This window comes from Homalodisca vitripennis, chromosome X (assembly GCF_021130785.1).
Source record: "Homalodisca vitripennis isolate AUS2020 chromosome X, UT_GWSS_2.1, whole genome shotgun sequence".
Classification (NCBI taxonomy): Eukaryota; Metazoa; Arthropoda; class Insecta; order Hemiptera; family Cicadellidae; genus Homalodisca; species Homalodisca vitripennis.
The window spans coordinates 28916906-28944540 of NC_060215.1; the positions used below are offsets into that span (position 1 = coordinate 28916906).

A 27635-nucleotide genomic window follows, 5' to 3' on the forward strand; every position below is an offset into this window, starting at 1 on the left:
TGAAGTGTGTCAAACTAAAAACAACGATTTCAAGAAAATACATTCTTTGATAATACTAATCCTCTTAATACCATCCGATTTCAACCACAGCCAAAACTAGCCTGACGGCTGAATTCTCTTTCAGGTTTTTCATCTGTCAATTTTCACAAAATCTAGGTTGTGTTTTACTTGTCAAATACAAATTATCTCTTATTAATTCTCATGTTGTTTTGGATATATGGATCATTCACATCGTTCACAAAACTTGTTCCAGGGGGGAGGGGTTAGTTTTGGAAAGACCTAGCGATATTGAGAAGGAAACAGGATTTTCCGGACATTGGCCATCGTTCAGCGGTACAAAAAAATCATTACCACTACGTTTCGAGATCTGTAATCTGATATCATCTTTAGATAAATAACTAATCTAACAGATAAATACACACTAGGTTAAAATAAACAAATCGTACCAGAGCGTTGTGACACGCGTAACTCAGGCACCACAACTACCATGTTGTGTCCATTACATTTTACTACAATTGTAAACTACAAGTTGTCTCGCTTATGTATTCCCTATTGCAACTACATTTTATACTGTAAACACAGTTTTTGGAATCCTGTGTGCCATTGTTTTGTTTTGAATTTACGAGACTTTGTCTAAAAGTATTGTGTGTTTTAAACGCGGTTCTAATGTTGTAGTTTCTATCAACTTCTTCTAATTTTCTCCGATAATCCCGGCACATAAGGGATTGACATAAACGTAAATTTATCACAATTCTGTTTATCTCACTCGGGAATGATTTTTCTGGTTCGTTTGCACTTATTTATTACTAAATCCATTGCGTCCAAGATCCAATTCAACTTTCTAAAATTAATTTTTTAAATCCATCTTTATCTGAGCATAAGCTCTGCTGTATCAAATAATGACTAGGTCACTCCTAATCCTATTGGTTTGATTGATAATTTAAATATTTTCTTACGTATGTTTTCTTTAGAAAAACAGTACTCTTAAGAACATCCCTATCTCTTAATACACACACATCCAAAAAAGGAAGCTGGTTATGGACTTCCACTTCCATTGTCAGGTGGTTGGAAGGGGAAATACTATTAATGTGATTCAAAAACCAATTAAATTCAGTGTCTCCGTGAGGAAATACAACAAAGGTATCATCCACATACCTCCACTAAATCTTCGCTTTGAACTGAGCTGAAGCCAAGGCTTATTGCTCAAATTCCTCCATAAAGATATTGGCAAAAATAGGAGACATTGGATAATAACCCATTGCCATCCCTTTATCTTGACGGTAAATTTGACCTTCTAACTCAAAATAGAATCACATGATTCATGTTTGATTTCATTGAGTGCACAGTTCTAACATTTCCATAATTACTGGCACGGGAAGTTTAGTTCTTTCCTTTAATGTTTGATCTTCTTTGAGACGTAATTCAATGATTTCGAGAGTTTCTGGAACTGGTACATTGGTGAATAGTCTTTCAACGTCAAAACTTACTTCTTTGTCAGTTTCAGTCAACTTCAGGCATTTCGACTTCTCTACAAAATCCCTGGAATTTTTGATAAAATAGTGAGTTTTTTCCTACAACTGGCGTTAAAATGCTCAAAAGAAGTTTCAGCAGTTCAGTTTTAATAATTATTGGTATGTGTGTGTTTTTTTTTTTTTTTTTAGAGTGCATGTTTTAGAGTTAGTGAAGTTGCCACACAACATGGTGGTTGTGATTTCTGACTTACGCGTGTCACAACGCTCTGATTTGATTTGTGTATTTTAATCTAGTTTGTAATTATGTGTTAGATTAGTTATTTACCCGAGGAAGAGATCAGATTGCAGATCTCGAAACATAGTGTAACTGATTTTTTGTATCACTGAACGATGGCAAATGTCCGAAATATCCTGTTTCCTTCACAATCTTTCTATCGCCAAAAACAAATGTCAAACTAGCAATATCTTTTGTAAATTCTAGTATTTGGAGGAAACCAGCAATTAATTAATAAAACACGTGATGGTTATAAATTAGAGATGTGACACTGGTAAACTCGGGTGACTAATGTTGTTAATTATGGGACAAGGTTATATGCAAAACTTGGTGTTTTACCGTTCCAATATACAATGTGATATAGTAATGACCTTGAAGACCACGACGAAAACTTCACTCGGAGATGATCGACTTGCTATGTTTATAGCACTGTGATCCGCTACAGGATCTGCCTTATCACAGAATAATGAATCGTCTGATTACCTTCCTATCGCAAGAATACGTCGTCAACGCTCTACGTGTGTCAACAGCGAGCGTGTCGAACGCAAATCATTCTGATAAGCCCCTCGTAAACACGAAGTCGTTGCTATTACCTAAGAATCATCTGTGCAGTCCAAGTACTAATTGGATACGGTTTAATATCCCAATAACTCTGTGTTAGTCATGTGTGAACAAAGTACGAAGTAGAAAGATTTGCATACATTTTAGAATATATCAACTATATATATTTTTCAGTATATCAATCGTCAAAATACATGTATATATATATATATGATTTAGTATATAAAAGTAATAAATCAATACAGATTTACTCATAAAACCGAAAATTAGGTAAACTAATTATGGAGGTCTGTATTTTTCTCTCTTCTAGGTATTCTCAAACACTGTAGTATTCTATTGAAATAAGTAACTTTTTAAGTTTATTCAGGAATTCCCTGTCATCAGCAAAACTTTTAAAGCAAACAGGCAAAGAGTTAAAAAAAGACGAATGCAGGAATAAAAGCACTGATTTTCAATTAATTTTGTTTTGTGTTGAGTTAAGATAAGGTAATTTCTAATCCTTAAATGGTATTTATGTTTAACAATGTTGGTGACAGTGAAATTTCGTGGATACTTTTTGTAAAAGGAAAGACATTTCAAATGTAAATAGACGGGAAAGGCAGAATATTGTTTTGGCGAAAGAAAATTTTACATGACTACGCGCACGACTTAATTTGAAAATGATCCTTATAACTCTTTTAGCTGGCGGAATACGTATTGGGTTTTTGTAATCTCAGTTCCCCATATAGGCAATCCATAGTTAAGATAAGGATAAACCATCACATTGAAAACAAGCAGCTGCTTGATTTTTTTTGAAACTTTTTCAATATGATCAAAAAAGTTTAATTTAGGATCAAGTACAATTCCCAGATAATTCACTTTTTTGAAAGGAAAGGTTTCAGAATCAACTATAACAATATTTGAACTTATAAAAGTCTTTCTTAAACCAAAATCAAGAAAATTTGTTTTAGTACTATTTACAAACAAAGAATTCTCACTTAGCCACTGCAACAAAGAGCTACCGTCTGGACCTCGAGCTGGGCTCGATTGCTATTAGAGATGACGAGGGAAGTATCAATTGCAAACAATATGTTTAAATCGTTCGACTATATACTCTAAGTGAATCAATGAAATTCAAATTTCAACGAGGTGAAAATATCCTTTTTGATAAAATGGAAAGCCATGAGTTCTACGGTAGACCTTGCAGCAATGGCAGTTAAAGATAAACCAACACAGCGGAGTATCGAAGGTCCTGACAGAACGTGACGAAAAAAGTTAGCGCATCTAAAGACTGTCCTTTTAATGTTTGATTCTAAAATCAATGGAGCTCTCCTTCGGACAAAGCTAGAGATATACAGATATTGAACAATGTTTCAACTGGATTAATCGAAAACGTTTAGTACTGCATTAAAACATAAAACTTTGGCGATTATGTACAACTTATAGTATACACGCGTTTGTAAACATTTTTGACAGTTTTTTTAAAAGCCAGATATATATGAAGATAATTCTGTACGAGGGAAACTCTCTATTTAAGGGCAATCGTTTAAGACTAAATATAAATAAGTTACATTCAATATCTCGACATGAAATTGTTATTAAAGATATGATGGATTGTAGCAGTGGAGGGGTGTGAATGCACGAAACCCCCCTAAATTGTTTATTATATTAAATAAGTACAGGAAACGCGCTGTTGTTTACGTGAAATAAAATCCAATAACCCATAGATAACTACAAGAGAAACATGTTTTACAAAATAGTTACACTTAATACAGAGTCGACATTGTCCTAGTAATAAAGTAAAAGTAAAGTAAAGTAGTTTTATTTTACCATGCGAAGTTAGGGCTAAGAAGCCCTCTCTAACACGTCTTAACCTGGGGACCAACGGCTTAAAGGTGACTTCCGAACCAGCCGGGACAGGATCGCTCAGTAGCAGCCACGCTCGCCGTTGCTTGATCCGGTTATCTTGCGATAACTGTTGTACCCGCTACACAGCGCCATTGGCAACCTTAGTAATGATTTCTTTGTCAATACCGTGCCGTTTATTTCCTTGATACGGTAGATATAAAAAGGAAGATATCTGTCCCTATGGATTTGCTCTCTTAGTGTGGACATACCAATAAAATGTTAGTGCTAAGGGAAGAATGTTTGCTATTAAAAATTTATTTCGTTATACCTAAATAAAAAAACAAAACATAATTTTCGTTTTCGTTTTGTTTTATATTTTGTTTTTGTTTTTGTATCTGTCTCTGTCTCTGTCTCTGTCTCTGTTTCTGTCTCTGTCTCTGTCTTTGTCTTTGTATTTTTTTTTTTTTTTTTGTCGTTTATTTCCTGAAATTCCTTCTCGAGCGTGATAGGTGATGTTAGTTCATAAGTTCCGGATCAGGCAATGACTGCTACTTTAAAACTGGTAATATAAAAAAATCAAGCTAAATGTCAGATTTATTTTACTTAAAATCTGGAAACTGAAAAGGCAATAGAGATAAGCAAACTGAAGTACTTTGGAGAATCGCGGTACTTGTGAAAGGGAGGCCCTTCTCTTTGCCCGGTAATGTCTCTACATGTGCCAATAAGTCCAGTATTTGCCACTGCGGAATATATAATAAAACTAAGTTTATTTCTTTGCAAATAAGGATGTACAAGGATAAAAATGCAAATATTGAAAAAGGGTCGTCAGTTAAAGTTTAATGTATAGTTATTGGAACTTATATTTTAAATGGTTACCATAGCCAATCAACACAATCAATATAAGAAAGTTATAGGAAATACATTTATACAACAGGTACCCAAAAGTTCCATCCCACTGTTGTAAGATGCCGATCGTTATAAGATTAAAAACTCATTGTTTTTTAGGATATGCGAAAACTTTAACCATCAAGTTAGGATGGTGAAATGAGGGCTGTCAAAATTTTAAATGAAAAGCTCTGTCGATTACTAACTCATTTTAAATATCATTTGAAAAAAAGATAATGCTGCAAACCAGAGGTCACTATCGTAATCCAGTACAAAATTACGACCTTTCAAAGTTAATTTTAAAACTATTCTAAATACCAATACTTGTGTTGACAACTGTGACGTTCAGCATTTAATATTAATAAAAGTAGCGTTCATATAAATGAACTCAATCAAATTAAATCTTATCTTAACCTTTACATGAAAGCCATATATCGTATATAAGGAATTAGCAACTGACACTCTAAGTTAGGCATGTTAATTCGAATTATTAATATAATATATGATACATGGCAAGCGATAATTTATTTTTGGCGTTAGTGACAACAATACACAAATGGTGGTTATTTTATTACGTCATAACGTCGGTTACATCATTTTAGCCTAACATAACAATAGATCAGAACTGTAATATCTATACATTTAAATTGTACACAAAAACCCTGAAAAAGGCTCCCATAGGTAAATTTAATCAGATTTATAAACCAGTTTCAACACAAAATAGACAAGTTCTAATAAATTTTTGTGATTTTTCATTAAATAACCGTTTAGTAAATTCAGATCGATCATACGGTCATCTCTGATACAGTAACATGAGTACACGTCGCGTCGTACACGTCAAATCTGTATATGAGAACTTTTTTGAATAAATAAGAAATATACGAAAATTTATATAATTTCCCGTGAAATTTCAAGCATTTAAAGAAGTGATTTAAACTAGAGTTTCTTTCAGAGTAGCAGAAAAATGACAGAAGATAAGGATATGAGTTCTTAAAAAAAACTATATCAAATATAACTGAAGGTTGAAATATCTCCTTATAAAAATGCATATAAATAATATAAAAATCTATTTCTACAGCTGTTCCACATTGAGACAGCTTAAGGAAATGGCAACATGAGAAGTTCAATGGATCCTTAAGGGATTTGTGAATGTGGCCCTATGCATTAATTAGTTACTCTGGGTTAACAGTACAATCTAGTAGAATGCAGAATCCAAACAGCAACAACTTATTTAGCAACCAGTTTAGGTGAATAGAATAGTACCATTCAATTGTAAGTAGTCACAAGTATAGCTTCCATTCAAGAAATGCCGCCGCCATGGTTGTTCTACGTAGTAATGCCGAGATATTTCCAGGAGTTCCATTTTTCAGCAAATTTTGTGTATGTGACTAGTTAATGTTACTAAACAAGGAAATGTTTTAACCACGGCATAGGCGTTTCCAAAGTACGTTTACAAAAAGTGCCTCCAAACCTTTATAGAAAATATGTATCATCTGCATAAGTATCATTTGGAAATTTAATTTGAAATTTAGAAAACTCTAACATTACTAATTGGGTAACAATAGTTGTTAGTATCAATACTAATTTAACTTTCGTTACTCAAAGCAAGATCGAGTGATGAATAATTAAAGAAAGTCCTGTACAGTTAAAACAAGTTTAATGAACTACACAATAAAAACTGTAAACTGTAGAACCCTCGGCACATGATGTAGAATATGCACACCCAGAGCTTTAACTTTGATTTTCTTTCGGCAAAATATAAGCAGTAATTAAAAAAAATGAAATAAAAAACGTTTTCCAAGTATTAAAAAAGCTTCCGGGCCTATTGAGGAAAATAATTTGAAATTGTGGGACGTTATGTATTTGACAGATGACCGATTGTTATTTTGTGTAATAAATATTGTTAAGCGTAGTAAATAATAAAAAATAATAACCCTTAAAATATACAGTTTCGCTAAAACGGGCATACATTGAACTTGATTTAGCTATAATAATAATTTTAAAATCCTCTGAAAAAAAAACACAATTTTCATTACAAAAACGATAAAAGAATGTGAGACATTTAGTGTACAGAAGTGATTTTCGTGCAGTGGAGAACATTCATGATTGGATAATTTAAAATGTCTCATTAAAATCTAAAACGTGTCTACGTTAATTATTTTAAATGTTCCAAATAAAAGGTTGCGAATCCCAAAATATGCTGAATACATTCATTAATGTGAATCTCCTTATAAAAATCGAAATAGAGTTCGGCATGGTAGTTTAGACTAAACGAAACGTTCCGTTTATCTACCGCAGTCAACGGGAACAAACGGATTTGTACGAATTCTGACGTAAAATGGTCTGAAACGGCAAAATCCAAAAATGTCGGTGAAATTCAGATGATTTCATATTCCCAAAGCCGAGTTTATAATATGCTGCTTCAATGCAAGCAGGGCCTAAAACTCACTCACTGTGGAACGTAAGTAGGATGTACTGGGTATTTATTGATAGTGGAATACAATCCATATTGGAATTAAATCTTAAACTTGAGATACAACTAAAAATTACACGAAACAGAACCGACAAACATGTTCACCATTTGCAAATATTTACCAGCATGATTTTTTAAACTACACTTTATTCAGTCGGTGTTATGCTTTATTTACAGATGCAGTACAAAACACAGTGCAGGAAGGGGTAGAACCCATTTCCAGCGAAGTGTGGTCACTTATTTTCCGGGTTCAAGCTAACATCAATGTCAGTAACATATCAATTTGTGTTCAAACTAAAATTAACTTGAACTATATAGTCATATTAGAGTCAAGAAACAGTAAAATAAATAACAAAAATATATATTTCATCAATTGAAACAATATAGGTGAATTTCAAATCAAGTCCAATATATTTCTATTTTCAATTTGTGAGGTACTTTGTTTTTAAAGAAATGGTCGGACCAAAACATCACTGAACTGAAAGTATAGAGTCATAAACATTAACGTTAGTAAACCGTAATATATACTATTTTAGGAAATGTAAATAGAAAATGTATATTATTGCAACAATATCTGAGAATCTCAAATCAAACAGTCCAATATTTTTTTATTTGTGAGGTACTTTGTTTTTAAAGAAATTATCGAGTAACTGAACTGAAAGTATAGAGTAATAAACATTAACGTAAGTAAACCTTAGTACATACTATTTTAGGAAATGTAAATAACAAATGTATATTATTGCAACAATATCTGAGAATCTCAAATCAAACAGTCCAATATTTTTTTATTTGTGAGGTACTTTGTTTTTAAAGAAATTATCGTACCAAAACATAACTGAACTGAAAGTGTAGAGTCATAAACATTAACGTTAGTAAACCGTAATATATACTATTTTAGGACATGTAAATAACAATGTACATTATTGCAACAATATCTGAGAATCTCAAATCAAACAGTCCAATATTTTTTTATTTGTGAGGTACTTTGTTTTTAAAGAAATTATCGGACCAAAACATAACTGAACTGAAAGTATAGAGTCATAAACATTAACGTTAGTAAACCTTAGTACATACTATTTTAGGAAATGTAAATAACAAATGTATATTATTGCAACAATATCTGAGAATCTCAAATCAAACAGTCCAATATTTTTTTATTTGTGAGGTACTTTGTTTTTAAAGAAATTATCGGACCAAAACATAACTGAACTGAAAGTATAGAGTAATAAACATTAACGTTAGTAAACCGTAATACATACTATTTTAGGACATGTAAATAACAAATGTACATTATTGCAACAATATCTGAGAATCTCAAATCAAACAGTCCAATATTTTTTTTATTTGTGAGGTACTTTGTTTTTAAAGAAATTATCGAGTAACTGAACTGAAAGTATAGAGTAATAAACATTAACGTTAGTAAACCGTAATACATACTATTTTAGGAAATGTAAATAACAAATGTATATTATTGCAACAATATCCGAGAATTTCAAATCAGACAGTACAAACATTTTGTAGTTTCTACTAGTGTGGTCTTTTGCTTTTAAATTAATTATGATCAGATCACACCATAACTGAATTTTAAAAAATAAACATTTTGTTTACTTGTGTTTTGGTATGACTTGTGTTCGTTCATAATTAAAGATATTAAAACTTAAAAATTACTAAATTGTTTGTTTTGAATTAATAAGTAATACACGAACGTTCAATATCTGAACAAAGTCATCCCAATTGTTAATTCTGTTCATCTATTTACGCAGAGCTATACACAAAGCCCAAAACCATAAAGCACATCAAATTGATATCAACCTAATAGTGAGTGTACCACATAATCGAGTAAATACTGTGAATACTACCGTGTCCATATCCATACAGTGTCCGTATATAAATCCATACAGGCTGTACTAGTCTGGTACAGGTTAATAACCGACAATTCGAATTAGTAAAACAAGTTCATAAAAGCAATATCATCTCATCATATGTATGTACTTTGAAAAAGGAACTATTTATGCAAACTTTGTTGGTATACAATTCATTAGCTTACATAAAATATAAATATCGTATTTTATATAATATCCACGCATGCAGTTTGTGTATAAACACGTAGGTTGTGTATAAAGAATCAGGAGCACGTTTCCATTGTATTCATTGACAGTAATTGGCAACGTGAAATTAAGTACAGAATCTAAAGTATTAAATAAAGTACAAAGGGTAAGACGAGCTAAAATACTTTTTAACTAATTTGGTTCGATTTGAAAAAAAGGAGGGGAAGCTGTTGCTGTATGACAAAATATGGTTAAAGCAAAGTTTTAATTTTGGATCCAATACAATACGTTTAAAGCTAAAATTATTCACGGTAAAAACAAGTTACATCACTGGTATATTTCACCAGAATAATTATGTTTATAAATTAACCACCGAAACCGGAATAGTTGGCATTATTAATTATGATACAAGTTAAAAATGTAGAATGAGGGAGTATTTCGTACACGTGAAGCTGTGTGACGTGTGAAAAAACATTTTTTTAAACAACATTTCCGATAAACTTTAATTTTAGTATTACTAACAAACATGGTGTAGTTTATTCAAATCCAGGAAATAATTACATATTGAATTAAAAAAGTGGCAGACGTTTACTTACTTTTACTTTACTTTTTTGTTTTAAAGATTTCAAAGATTTACATGCTCCGGAGGATCTTCAACTTTAAAATATATAATTATTAAGATTGAACAAATAACCTTATTGTAACTTTTCAATTTTAAGACTTATTGATCGAATTTTCACAAGAATTCAATGCTTTTTTTGCAAGGCTATTTCGTATAATTTTGTTTCACACAGGGAGTAGTTTTACAGATACAATGCTAACAACTTTCTGAATAGGATATCAATTTTTTTTTACACTTTTGAAATATTAAAGCCTATACACCTAAATAAAACTTCACGACAAACTATATTTATCTGTAAGTATGAGTGCCACTTTTTCTAAGTCAAAATTAATTCAAATAAACTGTTAAGAAACTTTTAATTATTTCAGAGTTTATTTCGGTTTCAAGTGCTGAATGTTGTTCGGCAACAACGATCTTAGTAAACACAATTAGCCATTCATAAAAAAAATGCCACTAAATGTGAAGACTTTTGACGATTTGGTAAGAAAATAAAGACGTTACTGACCTAGAAATAACAAAAACATATTGATGAAAAAGTTCAACCACTTTCGTCCCTCCGACATCGTGGTGGACGCGGACTCTCCGGTGCTGGCTCAGAAGGGAAGATGATCACTCACTGGAAGATGATCACTCACTGGAAGATGATCACTCACTGGAAGATGATCACTCACTGGTCTCGGACGCGAGTGAGGCGGACGACTACCAAGCTTGCGGTCGAGGCTATGCTGGACTACGTTATGGTCGCTAGCGCAGTGAAACAGTCAGTGAGTCACAGTTCTTGATAACGTGGTTGCCCCCTCCCCCTCTGCGCCTGGGTGTATTAATACACTGGTCTCTATTGTTCTAATATTAATCAACTACATGAAATATAGCGTGTAAACCGTAAAATAAGGTAAAATATTTATAAATTTCACAAATTAAACAAGGACAGAATAGTAACAGAATTTACTCCAAAACACCAATTTCCTTGATCCCGTTGGAGAAGGGTGTGCAAAATTTTCACGCGTGAAAACTGTTTTATCACATCACCAGAGCTTTATTCTGTAAATTTCATTTTCTACTATTCACAAAAATAAAAAGATTGGATGAATTAAATAGTTTTAAGAAGGCCAGAATAGTAACAGACTTTTACTCTAAAACGTTCTTCATGATTCCACTGGAGAAAGAAATGTTAATGTGTAAGATGCATTTCTATTTTATCGCCAGAATTTTACTCGGTACATTTTAATTTCAAAATTCATCAACAATAATATTTTCAGAACAATAAAAAGGTTCGGGGAAGGAATAATTATTTTTATATTGAAATGTAACTGTTTGGAAATCTCTATAAAGTTTTAGGTACCCAGTATAAATGTAACTCGAAATATTTGTAAAAGGTGTAACTGGGAGATAACGCTTAGGATAGAAGCTTAAAGCGAAGTTTTAATTTGTCCTATAATACAATTCTGTTAAACAGTTACATTTTGATTCATATCAGTTCAAAGATTGGTAAATTCAATTAAGATTGGGGCTAAGAATGGAGAGGTTATCAATAAAGATGCATTTCAACTCAACAAAACTAACATAAGTATTTACGGATGAAACACTTAAGATGGCCTGAACAAACTTCTTTGATATTTGGTCTATGCCAGTGTTCACAGCCCCACACCGCTGGCTCCATAACTGCCGCTGGATGTTAAAGTATTGCTGATGAAGACTCTTGTACTGCCTCACTTCTACTACTATGACAGTCAATAATGACATAACTGTGGAGCTTTCTTATAAACTGCAGCGCGATCAGAACTTTTTCACTGGATTCATTTTCAATCTCAGACGTGATGATCACGTAACGCCCTACTCAAACAGTTACCTACCTTAAAATTAAAAGATCTTCGAGACTATCACTCACTCACTCTGCTGCACGCTCTTTTAAATACAAACTGCGCCAGTTATTTGTCAAGCAATTTCCAATTTAAGTCTGAAATAGTGAACGAAGTACAAGGAGGGGTACGACCTTATTGTCTATTCCAATTCATCGGACAACTACTTTTACGGTTGTGGACTGCTCTTCTAGTAAACATCAGAGCCATCGATAAGCTCTCGCTTCAGGGTAGAGCTGAGAGCCTTGATGCTAGGGGGCTCAGGGTGTGTAGCGGCTGGCGGCCTTATGGGTGGTACTTGGGGCATTGGAATGCAAGTTGGATGAAAGAGAGTGTGTCTTGTAATAATAATGTAAATATGTATAAATTCAAAGTAATTAATGATGCTTGTTTTATAAGCTAAGATTCATTTCGTATTTAATTTTCAGTAAATGGATTTATGTTTGGGGATACGTGGTAGAGAGGACTTTATAGTTCTAACTTCGGCTCTAATAAAGAAATTTTTCATTTCATTTCAATATTAACTAACAATTCCCTTAAATATCATATATCGAAGTTCAAGTCAATACATTTAAGCATAAGTAGGTTACCAGCTGATCAATTTGCATCATCTATATCTAGTAGGATTCTTTTGTCCATTTCTCAAAACGCCTGTGTGTTGTGGAAAGGTATGTCTAGGAGCCAAGTGATTAGCTGACTTCCCACCTTCTTAGGACAGTAGGCTTTCTTCACGGCTTCGTGCAGTTGTTCAGGACCCTAATGTAAGACGACTGTTTCTCGAAGAGTTCCAGCCTGTGTTGAGGCAGGACACAGGTGGTAGCAGTCCTTGTGCCATGGTTGTGCACATTGTCCCTCTTTTAAACTATTGATTGTATGCGTGCTTTGCAGTGTCTATGGTGTACAGCGAGATGGCTGCTGGCATTTTTTGCCTAAGGCATACCGACAGAGTTCTTGTGGTCCAAGGCCTGCCAGGATACTCACCGCTTTCTATTAAAGTATTTATATCCTTTGAGTATTTGCTTTGGAAGAGCCACTCAGCGCAATCAAGCCGTGTCTCACGAGCGTTACAAAGAGTTGAAAATAAGCTGTTCTAACTATCTCATCAAAGCCTTAAGTTCTGAAATCAGTTTCCCGCAGAGCTCATCAATATGAGGCGTGCATGATAACCTGTTGTCAAGGATTGCCCCGAGATATTTAGCCTCTGCAACCCTTGTGAGTTCTGGCAAATAAGACCAGGGGCGGATCAAGGGTTCCATATGGGGGGAGCTGCTTGGCATAGAGGGGGATCAGGCCGTTCTCTCTGGATTTTAAAGGGTTTAAACTATGATTTCGGGAAACTTTTTATTTCAATTTTTGCTACTTGAATGTACCGCGTGTCCCACGAGGAAGTTTAAATGTTTGATTCTATATTACTTGCCTATTTAAGCACTGAAAGTTTTCAAACCCTACACAAATCATTAAATAGGTTTTAAAAATATTCTGTGAAAATTTCAGCTCTCTAGCAATTGCTGAAACAAAATGGTAGCATTTTGAAAAATTATACCTAAAAACAGTAAAATATCATTACTTTACAAAAGTGTGACGCTGGATAGACTGCGTCGATGATGAATATCATTACTTTACAAAAGTGTGATGCTGGATAGACTGCGTCGATGATGAATATCATTACTTTACAAAAGTGTGACGCTGGATAGACTGCGTCGATGATGAATATCATTACTTTACAAAAGTGTGATGGTGGATAGACTGCGTCGATGATGAATATCATTACTTTACAAAAGTGTGACGCTGGATAGACTGCGTCGATGATGAATATCATTACTTTACAAAAGTGTGATGCTGGATAGACTGCGTCGATGATGAATATCATTACTTTACAAAAGTGTGACGCTGGATAGACTGCGTCGATGGTGAATATCATTACTTTAAAAAAGTGTGATGCTGGATAGACTGCGTCGATGATTAATATCATTACTTTAAAAAAGTATGACGCTGGATAGACTGCGTCGACGATGAATACCACTACTTTACAAAAGTGTGATGCTGGATAGACTGCGCCGACGATGAATATCATTACTTTACAAAAGTGTGACGCTGGATAGACTGCGTCGATGATGAATATCATTACTTTACAAAAGTGTGATGCTGGATAGACTGCGTCGATGATGAATATCATTACTTTACAAAAGTGTGATGCTGGATAGACTGCGTCGATGATGAATATCATTACTTTACAAAAGTGTGATGCTGGATACACTGCGTCGATGATGAATATCATTACTTTACAAAAGTGTGACGCTGGATAGACTGCGTCGATGATGAATATCATTACTTTACAAAAGTGTGATGGTGGATAGACTGCGTCGATGATGAATATCATTACTTTACAAAAGTGTGACGCTGGATAGACTGCGTCGACGATAAATACCACTACTTTACAAAAGTGTGATGCCGGATAGACTGCATCGACGATAAATACCACTACTTTACAAAAGTGTGATGCCGGATAGACTGCGTCGACGATGAATACCACTACTTTACAAAAGTGTGATGCCGGATAGACTGCGTCGACGATGAATACCACTACTTTACAAAAGTGTGATGCCGGATAGACTGCGTCGACGACGAATACCACTACTTTACAAAAGTGTGATGCTACCACTACTTTACAAAAGTACGAGGTAAGTCATCTGTAGCAAATAAATGTTAAACAATAATTATCATTAGAATAATAACTAATCTACTTTTTCACTCATTTTGAGACCACCATTTTTATATTTTTTACATATTTTATAAGTATATTTCTATACTTAGAATGAACTAAAACTTAATTAGCTCATTAACAAAATAACGACAGTAATGAGACACTACGGTTAAACGCTGCATTGCGGGTCAAAATGTTTCTATCTGAATGCGGCCTGACTACCGAACTGCGGTTAATTAGAGACCTGTGAAGTAAGGAGGCTCAGTACCTTCGACGTTTATCTCCGGAATAATCATTTATTGACTCTTGCATTTAAAATGGCGTATTTGCCTTTTTAATTTTTTTATTTTCTTTAAATTTTTCTAAACGGCGATAAAATAAAACAGATCAATTTTAAGTACAGTAGTTAGATAAATATTATGTTTATAATTTAAGTATGAGTTATTAAACTATATATTACAGCTAAATATAATGTGTACAATGGAAATTAGCCTACATGGGCAAGCAGCCTGTGCGTAGGCTAGAGTCGTATTCAAAAGTTTAATGTTCTCTTACTGTTCTCTTACAAAAAGTCTTACTGTTACGTGTCGGTGTTTTTTAGGGCATAAAATGTAGAAATATTTAGTTGTGTGATGAAGGAGTTAAAAGATAATATTTTCATATTAGACAAAACCATCGGCAGAAATAAGATCACATACACAAGACCGTGATATGACGAGCACAGGGGGGGGAGAGGGATGAAGGTCAGGTTGATCCCCTGTCTGAGTGAATGAAAGTCTCGGATCCTTGGACTCCAATTTGTAACAACAGTTCTGTGACATTATATTTAAAATTTAAAATAGTACCTGATTCAAATAAAATTAAATGCTGACAATTGTTACGTATGTTTCTATTTTTGAAGTTTATTTTTGACGATGGAAGGATTGTGAAGGAAACAGGATTTTTCCGGACATTTGCCATCGTTTAGTGAAACAAAAAATCAGTAACACTACGTTTCGAGATCTGCAATCTGATCTCTTCTTCAGGTTTAGTATAGGTGATTAACTAACTTAATACATAATCACAAACTAGGTTAAAATAAACAAATCATACCAAAGCCTTGTGGCAAGCCTAAGTCAGGAATCACAACCACCATGTTGTGTGTCAACTTCACTAACTCTAAAACATGCTCTTAATAAAAGATGAAGAAGAGATCAGATTACAGATCTCGAAACGTAGTGTTACTGATTTTTTGTTTCACTAAACAATGGCAAATGTCCGGAAAATCCCGTTTCCTTCACAATCCTTCCATCGTCAAAAATAACCTTCAATCAAAGAATTAATAGGCTTCTTAGCAATGTCTTCTGAAAAAGTAACAACCGAACTATCTGTGAAGGTTTTCAACTGCTGGATTCTATTTGCATCTTACGGTAAAGGACACGGCTAGAAACGGACATAGGAAGTGCAAGGTGTTGGTGAGTGTGCATACTATAATGTACACCGCTATACTATACCATGATGTATATTGTTGTGGAGAAGAAACCAAGTGTACCCCTGGATAGTCGAGAATACCGCGAGAGACAGTATCTCTTCAGTGGGATGAACGCTGATGCAAATAAAAATATAAGATTATCTGAAAAGAAAAACGATTTATCGATTGTTCTGTAATCCACAATTGTACACTCATTGATGTCTTATCTGCTGTTATCACTCGCTGAAAGCCAAAGTTGGGAACCAAGCCAAGTTATGTTCTTGGATAAATAAAACACAATGGTACTTTGCCTTGTCAAAACAGTTCCAAAACATTTCCTATAGACCACAGCGACCACATAGTTTATGAGAGTCTTGTAGTCAGGTGTATACCATGGATCGGCGAAAGTTATTATATCACAAAATCCAAAATAACCGTTAAAGCTAACGAAAAACACAGCAGACACACAGTCCGGATCTGTGGGATTAGACTCCATCGATCCCAGTGTCGTTCTCGTGTTACTGAATCTCAAATATATATGAACCCAGGAATTTGAAATACGTGTTATTTTTTCAGTCTAAGATATTTACACAATAGTCAAAACTGTGGGCTTAAAGATTTACCGGAATGTAAGATAATTGTAAACATCATCTGTTCGAAGTGTGGCTTCCAAAATAATTTTTCCAGCTGATTTCGTGAAAAATGATATTGTTGAAATCGTAAAAGGTGGGACTAAATAGAATATGTGAAATATAGTAGGAATCGGTTTGTGAAAACCGTACATGAATAGTATAACGCCATCATGACAGTAGACATGTACTTTTATTTTGGTAACTAACTATACATTGCAACTGTAAAGTAAATAAATTCAGAAAGGCTGACTAGGATAAACTCAACTACAATAGCGGAGGCAATATTTGCTTAATGGGTCTCAAACGGGTCACGCATACATGTCGCCAAACGCCAATCACAACACACGTTCTGGCAATTCTTTACGGTGCCGACACATGCTGTAAACAATTCGGTGACATCATCGTACCCTCGTCCGTCAAGCGACTTCATTCACAGCCAGCCGGATCAAAGAACAATGCCCGGCATTTATCAACACCTAATGCAAAAGTCCCTTCAAATTATTTCTTGATTTCATAAACTCTACAGTCAAAGAAAAACTGTTTTATATTTCCCCGGTTCTACAATGAAATCCTCGGTTTATTCCCCGTTTCCCCCGATGCCTCAAATTCCCGGGTTTCCCGTTCGGGTGGGGGGGGGTCGCCCCATCTTATAAGGTACTGTGTGTGTTATTGAATGCATGTGCATTCATCGTGTAATAGTGAATTTGCTTAAATAGCGCATCGATCTTTCTGTATATGACAGAAGTTATTTATATGTTTGTAATGTTGATTTGTTTTTAATGTACTATATTTCCTGTGTTTTTTAATTTCTTTTTTGTTTTTTTTTTATTCCAATTGTATAAGGACGACATTAACTGTTATGTTGTTTATACTGTAATATTGGATAATTTTTATCCTGACATTATAAGGAAAAAGTAGTTAGAATTATCTTTATATTGGTAATATTTTTTTGTATTCTTATTTTTAGTTCATTTGTAGTTTCAGGCACCTCGGAGAGTGGCCAGCATGTAATTTAATGTAACTGAACTAAAAAAGTACTGTATCAAGTTTATTTTATTTTGTTAAACCTAATCACACTATTAGACATATGATTAGGCCATTCCAAAGATTTTATTTTTTTATGTTTTTGTATTTATTTGAAGGAATAAATCATCATTCTCTCATTATTCTCATATTTTATTGGTAAGACTGAGTCTTCCTGTGCAAAAGCACAGTATCGTCTGCACACATAAGTGACTCACCCTTGTACAGAATGTATAAGATGGCCCCAAAGACTGATACCTGTGCAACTCCTCTTTGTACGGTCTGTTGGCGTAATAGCGTTGTTTTAGTTATGTGGTTTTAATCGTCACAGCTTGTGTTCTTTGTTTCAAGTACTCCCAAACCATTCTGATGATCTTTCTTTTATTATTATGTCTTCTGATTTTCTGATCATCTTTATGTGACATACAGATGATTCGGGTAGTGTTACCGGCACTCTCTGAGCTTATTGTACCGTAAAAAATAATGAAAAAAGTTCATATAAACGCTTTGTTACTGAGTAACAGCCAACAAAAGACCCACAATTTAGTACTCGAAGTTAAATGATCAATCAATTGCTGGAAGTTTGGGAAGAGGGATTTAGAGATGAATGCAGATTTTTCTGACGGTTTTTGACATGGTAAATTGAATAGTTTGTTCCATAACTGCATCTCTATTATTGTTTAAGATGTACTACGTAAAACACAAAAAAGAGTATTCGAAAAACGCTTTTTTTATGTTTAACGTACAATTAATCTGTTAATAATTGTCTGTTTGATTTCATTGAGTTAACGTCTTATTTGAAATAATCACAAAGCAGTAGTTTATTTGTTCAGTCAACTTTTTGCCAGAAATTAGTCTGGTTCTAATTTTAATTTTTCATCAACCTCAACACACTGGTCTCATCACATCAAGTCTAGTTTATTGAGACCACTTATATCTAAATAATGAATTTAAATAAAAAATGTTTATACTGGTTTTTAGTAAATCCGTTTTATTCTTTGAAAGAATTTTTAATGTGGAACTGTTAGTTTCTAGATGTACCATATTTTGTTCAACAATTAGATTTTAAATTTTAATGTCATATGTTTTTTTTATACAGACTATATTTTTAAATTTATCAATGTTATATAATTTTACTATTGTAATCTTTGAGGCTGTGTTTCACTTGTTATTTATTTATTTTTTATTTGTTGTATATCTGTTTTAATTTGTTATATTCCTGTCATTTATTTATTTAAATTTTAAAATAATGTTTAAATTGTGGTGTGACTGTTTTGCCAACTTTATGTTTTGGGTATCAACATTTTTCTTATCCAGACTTCTGCTAGTTTTATGTCTTATACATGACTTGTGTTGATAGTTGTGTAACCTTTATGGTAATAAACATATTCTTATTTTTATTCTTATTAGAATTCCTGTTTCTTGAAGACAAGTGACATATTTATTTCTTACGTTGCTTTATAATTACTAGGTAATGACGTTGATTCTCAAGTGCATAGCCCTCCTTTTGTAATTGATAGGATCTTTTGATAAAGGGTTTGTGACAGTCAAATATAATCGAACAACAGTCATTATATTTGACTATAAAAAGTAAAGAACAATACGTAACGCAACTCAAGTAATTGAAAATTATACACCACAGCTCAAAGTAAACCCAGTTTAGGAATATGTCACATTACTGTATACCGAATTTACATCATATTTTATTTGTAACAGTATTTCACAACAATTTCATTACAATTTAAAAGAAAACCACATTAATAGAATTAATTGATTATTTGTTGTGAATTTTTAATTTTACAAGTAATGTTTATGTACGATTAAGGATGATTTAGTAGCTTTATAACTCAGGAATTGTGTATACGATGACATAGCTTCTTTCTTTCTCTTGCTGACTGTGAAGAAGATAGATGTTTCCCTTGATTCATCGAGGTTTATATTTATTTAAATTTGTTTTAAAACAACTTTAAAGTGGTTTTCATTTGAAGGTTTCATATTGATTTTATAAACACTTTTCTTCATACTTATGCTGAAGTTAAACATCACCCTGTTTAATAAAATCCAAATTAACTGTTTAGTAAATGCCACAATTAAATTTTGATGTGAAGTAAATGGCCTTTCTTTAGATAAGTTGGTAGCCAATGTAGCAAGGCCAAAATTTGCATTTTGTGCTAAATAAATAAATAAAATACAATTTTCATCTGATAAATTTGGTCATTAACTATTAAGAACCTCTACATTAGTAAGCAGTACTAGCATACGGGATAAGCAGCACGTGCAACTCTTCTTCCCTCTAATACTTCAAGACTAAATGACAATGCAACATGAGTTTTAGGAACATCAACGGTCTAATTTCGAAGTCTACAATTACTTTCTAAAAACAGCCAACCTAAGAAACACTTTCCTTTCATGTTTGTAAAATGTGTACCCAATTTGAACTTTCTATACAGTGCTATTCCAGGGATTTGGTGCAATTTAAGTTTTCTTTACAAACATATGAACGTAAAATAACTGTCAAACATATGTTTAAAATGCTTTAAAACGCATTATGTACTTTATTTCAAAGTCCACAACTCATACATGGGTTAATCTTCAATCATGTCATTTGCTTTGGCTACTACTCTTACACTTTAATTTTATCTTTTTACCACAAAATTATTAACCAGACAATGTTTACCTGACGATGATAGGTTGGGAAATCATACATGACTATATTCTGTGTAATACATATCCTAAACCTGCAGTTAATTTGAAAAGATAGCTAATACATAAGGATACATATGTAATACAAATGTCGGGTTTTTCAGTCCTTTAACCCTACTTTAACCACTCACTATGTCAGAGTGATCTGTCTGCACTGGACTGTTTATCTCACCCTGGTACGGTCAGTACAACAGTACGGAGTCCTGGTGCGGGTTGGCCCAACTGCGGCGGATATGAATATGGTCGGAGTTGTACAAAACTCGGTACTCGATATGCTTGGTGTTGGCTATCGTGAAATATATGTGAAAACGCTTACCCAGCAGGGATCACTTCTGGCTGGTTTATGCCTTCCAGTTGAACCCACCACTGGGCACAGCAAAAACCGATGTGTAACTTAAATCTGGGCAATCTTATGGATATCCAGGAGTGGCACATCACAAACCGCAAATGTTGAGATTCTGGGGTTCAAGGGCAGTTCGATGGGTCTAGTCTACTGCGGAAAATAACTGTTGGAGTTTCGTGGGGTTCGTTCCCTAACTATCGGAGGTTCTTGCTAGCTTCAACAAGGGTGCGCCACCCCCTGCCTGCTTTGACTGGAGAGGCTGGTTCAGAGCTGGTCTCCCCTTCTTCCGGGGGGATATGACTTTGAGATTAGTGCCCTAATTCTTCCTCATGGATCTCAATAGGAGGTGGCCCATACCCCCTAACGTTACCCATCCTGAATATCCTGTCACTCCGGAAGCAGCACTAAGGTTCTTACAGGACTACGTGCAATTTATAAGCTTCTTGTACTAAGAGAAAAAAAACAAAATTTGAAAACTCTGAACTGAATGTGATTTAACTGGACTAACTATATTTTCTTACCCAGCAGGGATCACTTCTGGCTGGTTTATACCTACCAGTTGAACCCACCACTGGGCACAGCAAAAACCGATGTGCCACTTCAATCTGGGCAACCTTATGGATGTCCAGTAGCGGCTCATCACTAACCGCAAATATTGAGATTCTGGGGTTCATGGGCAATTCAATAGGTCTAGTCTACTGTGGAAGATGGCTGTTGGAGTTGGTGGGGTTTGTTCCCTTACCTCAGAGGTTCTTGTTAACCTCAACAAGGGTGTGCCCCCCCTGCCTACTTTGACTGGAGAGGCTGGTTCACAGCTGGCCTCCCTTCTTCCGGGATGACTTTGAGATGTAGTGCCCTAATTCTTCCTCATGGATCTCAATAGGAGGCGGCCCCTACTCCCTAACCTTACCCATCCTGAATATCCTATCACTCCGGAAGCAGCGCAAAGGTCCTTACAGGACTAAGTGCAATTTATAAGCTTCTTGTCCTAAGAGAACAAAAAAAAAAAAAAAAAAAAAACTATACTTTCTGACTTTGGTACTTTACTTTTACAAACATAGGGACTTGCTATACGGTGAGACACCACTACTGCACCAGAGCCAGACTAGCTGATAGTGTACTGGCTACTAGCACCACGAACTGAGCTGCCATTGAGCCGCAACATGCCTCCTGCAGGGCATGTGTAGTATACAATAACTTGCTTAGTGATCTGAGGGTGTCCCTGGTCATTATTAGGTTTAACACCTACGGGAGAAAGGTTATATACCACATTGGTGCTGAGGGCATGTTCTTGCATAGGTGTCTGTCAGTTGGCAACTATTGTTATTTTACATTTGTATGTGCATTTCATATATTGTTGAGTAATGTGGTTTTGGTCTCTGGTAGCCGTAATATGTAATTTATTATATTCTCATTCCATTGTTCTTATTATTCAATTTTGTATTTAATCTGCATACCTGTAGGACTATTTATTATCTAAATATACCATAATTCTCAGACCATCTGGAAATGTCTTACTCATTTTGTTTTGATTCTGCTTTTAAATATTTTTCTCAACTTAGTTTTTTAGGTATCTTTTTATACGTATTTTAACAGTACTGGTATCAAAATTATATACTACTTTAAATGTCTGTGAAGATATGGTGGACGTTCTTGCTACCCCAACCCTCGAACTTTGTTTGTGCTGAGGAAACTCAAAAATGTATATGTTCATTAGTTAAGCTTTAACGATGCCTATCACTTGTGGGGCTGGAAAATATCAAATCTGTCTGTCTGTCTGCCTGCATATTTTGAAAAAACTGACCTACAGTCTTGAAATTGTGCATGAAGCTTCATTTCTATTTGAGGAATACTGAGTTCGATGATGGTGCATGCCACTCAATGGGATTTCGCTCAACGTCAGCGAATAGATTTGGATTATGGGTAACCAAGTTGGCAACAACAAAATAACACAATAAATATATTTGTAAACAAATTCAATACACCTATAGGAGATTCAAACATGTGACATTTTAACATATGTAGCGTAACTATCCCATTACATAATCATTTTATAGTGACTTGGTGTGTAAACGTTATTATTTAAAAAATTATATGAAACACAATTTAATAACGCAAAATAAGAATGTATCATTGGCAAGTTATGTTGAGAAAGATTTATATGTAGACTTTAAATTTTTGGCATGAAACTTAATTTCTACAAGATTGAGTTCTATGATGCATCATTTTGTATAAACTTTTTGTATGATTGTCCGTATCTCTATTTGTCAGTAGGACATCTGGAGACCGTAATGAAGTATACATTTGAAATTTTGCATGCAGTCTTAGCGAAGCCTGATACGCGGCACGTGGCGTGGCGTACTTCTATCTTGTAATGGAAAGAATTAGAAACATTATCAATTTTAAACATTGCCTTTCAGAGGCATCTATACATATTTTACATGTCAACTTCTTTTTTGTATAATTGTATTTCTGTCCATCTCAGAAATACAAAAAACAAAAACGGTTGGTTGTAGATTCGAAATTCTCCATGCAACCTCAACAAAGCCTGTTACAACACATGGTGTGGTGTACTTTCTTTTACCTTGTCTACTTATTATGTGCAGTTATTGCGAGAAATAATTTTTTTATTATTATTACCATAGATGTTACAGCAATTTGAGAATATTTGATACCTTTCCAATGAAAAAGAGAGACATTACGTTTTCACCCTGTGCAGAGCCTTGTACAACTTTAAATTTTCACTAACTGTTTTAAGAAATTTGGAGAAAATATTTTTGAAATATGAACTGGGCAATTAGGCTCCTTACCAGGAAAATATTTCCAAAGAACAAATATGTAGTTCTTGTATCATATATCCTATATCATAACTTCACGTTCATATATCCATAAACTTGTAATTAGGACTCGAAATTGCTGTACATACAAAATAATAGCGGTTTTTAGAATTCAGCAACACTAACAAGTGAAAAAATCAATTTATTTAACCAAAATATTTTGAGCACATTTAACAATTTTCAATGATTATTTAAATACCATATCTCTTAAACCGCGTAAAAACTCTGAGGTTACATAAATGTGTGTTCAAGATGTTTGGTAAAACATCAAGATGTTTTTTAAAGATTTCTTGATCAGTCTCTGAATCAGTGGTTGTTTCTTTCTCATATAGACTATTAAATAATACGGTAGTGGACTTGTATTTTTTCTTTCATTTAAAGGAACGTCAGGGGACATAATTCATGAAGAAAGCCAGATTGCACAACATATTCATGAGGCCTATGACAGAAGTTAACTGCATTTGATTTTGATTAATTAAATTCAATTATAACTTTCTTTATTCATACATTTAATACACATTATAAATAGTATCACATATAAACATATTATTTTTACAAAAAGGTTAGGAATTATAACGTAGCAGGAGATAAATATAAATGACAGTATAAAATATCTTGGAAAATATAAAAACAATCTGCTGTATTATTCAAAGAATTCCTCCAGGGATTCCTAATTTGTTTTATTATGAGGTATTTATTTTTAAATGTTTTTATTGTGTAGTTTGTTTCTTATATGTTGAAGCACTTATGAAATAATTTGAACGAGCACATAATTTTTTTTATAAATTATACAATCATTTTAAATTTTAAAGAATTTTCTAATTTCAAAAGAAAATGTATATAAATTCATAAAGTATCATCAATAAAAGGATATTTTAAAGAGTTTACTCTATCTAATTCAGATGAAACAATGGTTGATATTTCTGCATATTTAGAATCTCAGAGATGAAATTTTTTTTAAGCTGAAAACTTGTCAGTACATAATAAAAATTATTAAAAGTTAAATATGTTTAGAATATGGATATGAAAGGCAATTACTAAATAATGGATCTCAAACTGGAAAGATGTATTTTCAGTTGTAATCTGAAGATATATTTCATGTTGATGATTTATTTCAATAGGTTTAAAAAATGATTTATGAACAAAATAATCAACTAAATGCAGGATCTGGATGGGCTTTAAAACTATGTGTTGAAACTACATGATTAAATAAACATAATTCTTTAAATGCTGAATCATAATGAATCACCAAAAAAGATAATGTGTCAAGTTTCAAAATACAGATAATTACTGTTTTATTTATGCAATTAGATGTGCTGTAAAATACGAAAAGCTTATCAAGAAAGAGTTTAAAAAATATCAAATTTATTTAAGAGATGAGATATTCAGAGATGAGATTATCCTTTTTCACTAACAGATATAAAAGCATTTAAAAAAAGATTTTTGAAAATTATAAATATAGATATCTGAAAATGTCTACAACTATTTATAGTTTTGATGAATCCTTGAATATTGTTCCAATGCAAATATCTATTTATAATATATTTATGATGCTGAATTAACTATTGGTTTATTGTATAAAAATCAAGAAGATATACTCATTATATTTCCATAAAAATCTTAAATAAACTCGTATTTTCTCAATTTTCAAAGAATAAAAACAAAATATTTATATGTAAAAGATGTGCAAGTCATTTTTACAAGTCGGGATTTATCCAAATAATTTAGAAACTTGTAAACATGAAGTTTGTAAGCCAATTATGTCATTTACAGGAAAAACCACAAATATTTTAACTATCAAACAAATTTTCACATCCTTATGTAATTTATTAAGATTTTGAGAGTATTTTAGAGAAAATTGGAATTTGTAAAAATATTCATGTAAAATAACAACCACTAAAATTTAAAAGCATATTCCTTTTGGTTTACATCAAATCTAGTTTCAAATGTAACAAATAAAATGTATAAACCTATATGTTATATGGCATAATCTGAAGAAGATTTACCAAATGTTCCAACAAAATTATTTAAAGAACTCAACAAATTGTCAAACACATAGCAAAAATTATAACTCTAAAAACAAAAACCGGTTAATTTAACTGAAAAAGAAGAAAATGTATATAAAAATTCATACTTTTGTAACATTTGCGAAACTGAAGGATTTGATGAAGAAAAATTATATTAAAAGTAAGAGATCATTGTCATTTACTCAAAATATTCCTGTTTTCTGTCATAATATGTCAAACTATGAGACTAATTTGTACATAAATGAAGTAGTAAAACTGTATGGAAATATTGATCTATCTGCAATGATGAGAAATACATAAATTATTCTGTTTATTCTGGTTGTGGATTTAGGTTGGAAAATGATAATCACACTGTTGCGCGAAAAGTATTAAATTTTTTGTATTTGATTGTGTTAATCAAGATTCAAAAAGTCTTTATTCATGAAATGCACATCATGTACAAGAATAGTGTCAAGTAAAACATAATAAGAATACTATAAAATAAAAACACAAATTTTCCGTCAAAATAACATTACATTAATTATATAAAGATAACAACAAAGTATATATATATGTTGTGCATTAATATATTTTATATATATGCATTATATATATATATACAAAATAGTTACCTCCCAATTTACCTTCTTTCCAAAAATTCCTCATATGAATAAAGTGCTAGGTTCAGCAGGTAAGATTTTAATTTCATTTTAATTTTTTTTTAGTTTTGTTCTTTACTTACCTCTCTTGGTAGGTTTTTAAAGAACTTATGTCCCATAAAATCAGTTTTCTTTTTGAAAAATTCAAGATTATGTTGTGGGACATTTCTGTTATGCCTTGTGTTGTATTGATGACTAACTAGAATTGGAGTGTTGTTTTCTTCTTGTTTCGCATAAAGAGCTGTTTCATAAATATATAAACTGTATACCGTTAAAATTCAATTTTCTGTAAATAATTTCTTAACGGAGTCAGTCTTTTTAAGTCTAAGGATAACTCGTAGAGCTCTCTTTTGTTGGACTAGTAACCTATCCAGATTCTTTTTTGTTGTTGCTCCATATATGCTTATTCCATATGATAAGTGTGAATGCACTAGAGAAAAATATACGGATCGTAAAGTTTGTAAACTACAAACCCTTGACAATTGTCTCAGTGCATATTAGGAAGACATTTTATGAATAATATGGTCAACATGTTTTTCCAGGAAAGGTTTTCATCAATTAAAAATCCTAAAAATTTGGTGTATTCAACTTGGCTTACTTCCTCTTTGTTTACATTGATGCCAATATTAATTTTGGTTCTGGTTTGTCTTGTAGAAAAAGAAATAAGATTCGATTTGGAGGAATTTAAAAGTAATTTTTTGCCATCTACATATTGTTTTACTAAATTTATGGTGATGTGAGAAGATATTTCAATGTATTCTTCTGAACTACCAGATACTGTAATATTAGTATCATCCGCAAACTGACAAATATATCAATTTTGAGGGACTATTTTGGGCATTGCATTTATGTAACACAGAAACAGTAAAAGACCCAAAATTGACCCTTGTAGTACTCCATACTTTATGGTTTGTATTGCAGATTAGAATTTCCTAATTTGACGGTATTTACTTGATTCTAATTGTGGAAATGTGTGCTCTACTTCAACATATTGATTTCGCTCTGTTAAATATGATCTGAACCATGAGAGTTATTTATTTTGGATTCCTAAATTATTAAGAGACAATATTAATTCTGGATGATACACGCTATCAAAAGCTCAAGAGAGATCTAAGAAAATTCCAACTACTCTTTCACCTTTATCAATAGTATCAATTATTGATCGAATATATCCAATGCCTGCAGTAATCGTTGATTTCCCCTTCCTAAAACCAAGGTTGTTGTAATCTGCAACCTCATGGTAAATAAATTAGACTA

The 27635-nt window shown here is 33.0% G+C and overlaps 1 protein-coding gene across 1 annotated transcript in view; it reads right to left on the minus strand.

Moving 5' to 3' along the window:
* Window positions 1-10867, minus strand: part of LOC124368495 (protein TRACHEARY ELEMENT DIFFERENTIATION-RELATED 7A-like) — a 73574-nt gene extending 62707 nt beyond the window's left edge. Inside the window, exon 1 of the mRNA XM_046825741.1 lies at window positions 10668-10867. Coding sequence (XP_046681697.1) covers window positions 10668-10725 — 58 coding nt within the window. The 5' untranslated portion in view covers window positions 10726-10867. The remainder of the gene's footprint in view (window positions 1-10667) is intronic.
* Window positions 10868-27635: the final 16768 nt, after the last annotated feature.